We start from the raw sequence: 6,021 nt of genomic DNA, 5'->3' as shown, positions 1-6,021 counted from the left end.
TTTTTTTTTTTTTTTTTTTTTTTATGGCAGCACAAACACTGAGCAAACAGACAGCAATACTCTTTGTCATGTCACATGAAAGAAAAAGCAGTGGCACAACAAAAGGTGGTAAGAGACTCTGCCTCTGTGTTGTGGCAGGTATGTATTACCTCTGTCTGACTTGGCAGGGAAAACCCCACTTTCTCTGCAAAGCCAAACCTATGCCAAACAAACATGCTTTCCCACTCAGCCAGACCCATGGGAAAGAAGGGAGATCATATTGTCCTTTGTCCTACACCATCAAGGGTGGAACAAGGGATGACATGTTTTGCCCAGTGCAGCAGATCATTTGTGCCATAACACATTGTGGCACAGCTGATCTGCTACTTTCAGCAACATCTATTTGTAGCCTTACAATTCACAAAGTATTTCAATTCTGCATGTCTTAGAATCTCTGTAGGGATTCTGTTGGCCAGTTTTGTCATCCTGCTTTCACAAACCTAGATTGGAAGAAGTTTTGTATAAGTCTTTCAGTAGCAGTGGACCTGGTAAAAAAACAACAAACAAATAAACAAAAACTCTCAAGGTCTGTGCTCTTTGCATTTTCCAACTATGTGAAAAACTGTTTTCTGAAGGTTGAACTTTTATTGCCAAATGTAAATGTGCTTAGGTTGTAAACCCTTGCTCATACTACATTGTTTCTTGTTGTAAAGTATGGGGGGGAGCAGTAGCTTAGAATATCATCGTAAGCCAAGAAGCTGGGGAAATATGGCATACCCTTAAACTCAATCTTCAGTTAGCATGAGCCCTGTAAGAGTATAAACTGGTTGAGAATATGGCCATAGTTTAAACGAACCAATGATATGTCATTGGAATGGGTTATTTCTGTTGCATACCTACACTTCTCTTCACATCATGTTTTTAATAATAATACCCATCATTGTGATAGCCAGTTTGTTGACTGACTCTGGGGACTGAGTTTGATAAAAATGAAGCCAGTTTATGCTGGAAGCTCAGACATTCTCCACATATCAGACCCATAGGGTGGGGAACAAATAACAGGCACTGACACTAAGGGTGTGTACAGTCATTTGCTGCACCCAGTCTGTGATCCAAGAGAGAAGTTGGTGGGACTGGAGGCAGAGGCAGCGGGGTGGTGGGTTGTCCATGGTAGGGAGGAGGTCTGGTATGGAAGGGAAGGTGTGGGGGGTTAAAAATATTCCGGTCAGGGTGGGTGGGGTGGAAATAATGCAGCCTCATGGCTGGGGCAAGTGGCTGGGCTTTCCCAACTCAGAGGCTGCACTCCAAACTTGTACAAGTGTTCACAAAATTGGGTTAACCCTTTATTAGAACAGGTGAATGCAGTCTCAATCTCTGAGTGCACCAAATCAATGCAGTTTCTGTCTGACTTAGGTGCATCAACTTAGATTGGGCACACCATTTTTTGAGCAATTTAAGCCCTCTGCACAGCTGAGCATTTAGATCAACCTAACCCTGGTTAGGTCAATCTAAATGTAACACCTGTCTGTACCAGAGGTGGTTGCCCTAGCACTTTAATTTTAGATTGAAAGAATGGAATTCTATCATGTTTCATTGCTATCATCTGGGGAGGCGAAAGGGGGTATGAGAGGGGAGAAGAGAACTGGAAAAAATGTAGTAAAACTTTAGAGAAAGTTGGAATGTTGTTATTTTTTGGATGTAGGATAAACTAAAGGTTTTTTTTTCCTGAAAATGAGCAATCCAGGTACTTACAACCACAAATTGGAAAATCCCAACTTTTAATGTTTAAAATTAAAAAAAGAAAGAGGTTTGATCATTTCTCCCGTATGAAAAACTGGCCATTGGTTGTTTCTAAAGCAAAAGCATGGTGTAAAGAAAAGAACTTGTAGGAATCAAAAAGTCTGCTCATTCTTTTATTCTCTTTGTCTGACTGATCAGTAAATCATTTAGCTGCTATAAACTTATAGCTGTGTCTTAAATGGAGATAATTTCATTAAGTATGTGAAGAATTAAAACATCTCTTGAACAGGAGTATCTTTCTATTGTAATGTACTTTACAAAGCAAAAATGGAATCTTAAATGGATTAGTTCTGTAATACATTTTCCTTTTACTTATTTTAACACTTTAGCAATTTGCCTTGAGAATTCCCTGCTATTTAAGCCCTGCAAGCAATCAGAGAAGATTCACTAAAATGTAGTGCTCAGGTTATTTAATTAACTAATTCTCAGTTTATGTAACTATGCATTATCCTCACAAGGATGGTGGGCCATTAATAACAGAAAATTAGAGCACTAATGACATATTAGATATGATACTATTCTCAGTATATAATGCTTATCACATTAAAAGGAAGTTTTACATTACAAGCTATGGCAGTTACTGTGTAATAACTATGGATGATATTTGGTAATTTAAACTAATTTCTGCACAGATTATCAAGTCAAATATAATGAGATTGCTTATGCATTTTAAGCCTACCAAAATGAAGAGCATTCAAAATTCTCTTTTTTTTTCCTCCTCCTTTTCTTTAGTGGAAGATGTTCAAGTATCCTGTTACAGAATATTGGCCAGTTTATATGCTCTTGGAACTAGCAAGAGCATCTATGTGGAGCGGTAAGAGGAAGAAACATTCACATAATTGCAAGCTTCCTACATACACCTACTTGTATACCATTTTTTCTAATGTTCCTTCCTTCCCCTTCTGCCCCCACCTCCCTCCCCCCACCCACCAAGCAAAAAAAGATGATTTCTTTGGTGGAAACATACATGAACTTTGTACACTTATTTCTTAATTCTACTAATTATTGAGCTTTGGCAAAGGGCTTTTGCATGCTGACAGGTTATTCTTTAGTAGCCTGTAAATCCCTCATGAAAATGGGACATTATAAGCCAATACAAGGGGAATCATTTGCAACTTAAAGTGGTTATGCAAATCTCCTTTCACTAAGAATGGTCGCTGTCCTCGAAACATTGATATCTAATTTTATGTTCACAACATACCACAGGCAGCTGCAAATAGAATTAATATAATTACTATCCAGTTAGGAAAAAAATATTTGCACTTTTTATGTTAATATTTCCCAAGTTGGATTTTTTTATATATTTGACTTATATGGAATAGTTTACCGCTTTTATATACCAAATATGAAAGTTGTTCCTTTCATCTACAATAGCCCACAAATATTAATACACATAGAAATCATATAACATTTTAATGTGAAATTCATGTTCTTTTCATTCTTATTCATTAATAAAGAATAAGGAGAAGGAATAAGCAAGGACATAGCTATGAGACTGGAGTCATAGAAAAGGAATTCAATGGCAGTACAGTAAAATCCCTTTTTTCCGTTATTTTACTACCTGGTATATTCTGATAATTGGCACTGCACGGCTGCTGCTATGCTGCCGCCATCCACCACTCTGCGCCGCCACCACATACAACCACCTCACACTGCCGCCATGTTGCCAGCATCTACCACCCTGCCCAGCTGCCGCTTGCAAGCCGTGTGCAATCCCTGCCCCCACCTCCACCATGCACCACTCCACCCTATTGCCGCTGCATGCAAGCCCCCCTCTCCAGCTCCAGTATTTTTAGATAACCGGCATTTTTACATTAACAGCACCTGCCATTCCTCACTCATGCTGGATAATAGAGATTTTACTGTATTTGTTACCAGAATTGGATTAATAACAAGATTTTTTGATCAAACAACTGAGGTTGAGGGTAGGCATGTCACAGACAATGTATACTAATAGATTTTCTTTCAGAGCAGATGGAATCAAGCTGTGTGGTTGGGAAAAGGAAGTCTATTAGATTGGTCACAAATCCTATGTATTAGAGGCAGGCTGTTTGCTATTTTTAACTGAATTTGAATTGCCAAGTAAATTTGTCAAGTAAACATTGATCACTTGAAAATGTGAGAGTACAGAGGAAAGTTTAGTAGACTAATGTGAGCATAATTCCTAAGAAATAAATAACAACAGTATTATTGCTAGATATAGACTTGGGCTTTCAGGAGCCCAGGATACAGTTATTGTCAAATTGCATGAAAAGGAAACGCTCTACTGTTATCATTTAGATGTGATGATAATAACTTTTGGCCTCTTGATCTATGTGTCTGTTCAATAACACTTTCTTAGTAGAAGAGTATATGGAGTCAGGATTATCTGAAATTGAATGGAAAATGGTAGTGGTGTTAATATGATACTGGTGTTAAGTTTTTCTTGTGTGCTGTTCTGTAGCTCTTGGCAAATAAGTAGAAAACATTTGACATTTTATATCTTAACATTTTCTTGTAATAGTGGAAGTTTGCTTTATTTTGATATCTATTACATTGGTTTTTCTGTTGCTGTGTTAGCAGTTATAATAATGCAGTTATAATAATGTAGTGGATTCTTTCTTTCAGAAGACCACAGTTTATAGTAATAGTAAAAATAATGACATTGAACTAATTCTGGATATATTTAACCAAAGATATATAAATAACACTGAGAATTTCTCAATTTGCAGGCAGCGGTCAGCACTAGGAGAATGCTTAGCTGCTTTTGCTGGTGCCTTCCCTGTGGCTTTTTTGGAAACTCATCTAAATAAACATAATACATATTCTATCTACAACACCAAATGTGTAAGAGACCGAGCAGGTACATCCAGAACCACACATGTGGGCATTTTAAAAACTAAATTTCAAACAAAATAGAGTTATCTTACTCCTTGCGTTCTTGCAGTTGTCTTTTTATTACAGCAATCCCCAATTATGGGTTTGTTGTATTGTTTTGCTAAATTGCTTGGTTACTTCTATCACACTCAGGGCTTTTGGTTCCTTTAAAAGACTGCCTCACTTTTTATGTGGCAATATAGTGCTTACTTTGTAATTGATGCATCAAAAGGATTTCACCGCATGATTTCATGTTGATATGTTGCAAAATAAAAAAAATGTTAATTAAGGAGCTATTTTTGGATTCCCCACCTTTGTTGTTGCAATATTAAGTTTATATTATATGACAATCACAAACCTACCTATGTAGGTACCTACCTATGTTCTGTGATAGCAAGACATATCTTAATTAGCAGCTTAGTTCCTTATGTCTCATTTTCAGTTTTGGTGTTTACAGTAGTTTTAATAGGAAATGTCAGTACATGTCAGTACGTACGGGCAATATACATTCTGGCAATTTTAGGATTGTACTTGTCTACAGTATCTCCTATAAAAAAATTTCCTTTAATCGTGCTTACATCTTGAATTTACATGAATTGAAAATTTCCAAAATATAATGAAGTTCTGTGAATATGTGTATAAAATAGTTAAAATGTGATACAGAAAGCCTAAGTTTGAAAAATAGCTTATCTGGGGACAAATAATTACATGCACAAATTGCACTGTTGTGTTAACATTTGAATATCTATTTACCTGGCTGCAATTCACATCAAAGCATTAGACTTCCTAGTGATTGCATTTGTGCTTGCAGCCATCTCGACACCAAAACAGAAGAATAGAGGCCAGATTGAGGCCCTTTCTGGGAGGGGAAAAAAGGGACCATAGAGTAGTTTCACCAGTGTCTGAACTGTGGACAGAAATAGAATCCAAGAATTTCGTCTCCCATAGCCTGCACTTTCTTCTCCTTCCTTGAACCTGTGAAGTAGATAAAAGTGTTCATCTGATCCATTTATGAAGGACTTGCAGTTTTACATGTGCATTAACTATGAAACCTCGCTTGGAAAAAAATGTAGAATTTTGAAGAAAAGACAAGAATTTACAATGTGGCTTAATTTTATTGCAATAATTCCATTTTTGAAGCTTTAGTAAATACACTACTTTTATTTTGGAGAATGAGACTTTTGTAAAATCTGACACACAAAAATCTACTCAGTTCCAGAAAAAGCACCCTTTATCTTGCCTTAAAGTATTATCAAACAATAGATATGTGTAGAAAGAGAAGCAAATGAATGGGCGATGAAAAGATATGTGGAGATAAATATATTTTAGGTACATTTTCTTTGTCCAATACAGTTTTTTTTTTTTTTCCCTAGCCCTTGACTTGCC

General features: G+C 36.7%; 1 protein-coding gene across 1 annotated transcript in view; it reads left to right on the top strand.

Annotated features, from left to right (window-relative positions):
• RYR2 (ryanodine receptor 2) overlaps positions 1-6,021 on the top strand; it is a 784,157-nt gene that overhangs the window by 532,523 nt on the left and 245,613 nt on the right. Inside the window, exons 66-67 of the mRNA XM_019526720.1 lie at positions 2,512-2,593; positions 4,491-4,621. Of these exons, the coding sequence (XP_019382265.1) occupies positions 2,512-2,593; positions 4,491-4,621 (213 nt within the window). The remainder of the gene's footprint in view (positions 1-2,511; positions 2,594-4,490; positions 4,622-6,021) is intronic.

This window comes from Gavialis gangeticus, unplaced genomic scaffold, assembly GCF_001723915.1.
Source record: "Gavialis gangeticus isolate Ggan-Ray unplaced genomic scaffold, GavGan_comp1, whole genome shotgun sequence".
In the NCBI taxonomy this organism is placed as follows: Eukaryota; Metazoa; Chordata; order Crocodylia; family Gavialidae; genus Gavialis; species Gavialis gangeticus.
This window is presented reverse-complemented; position numbering and strand designations above follow the sequence as displayed.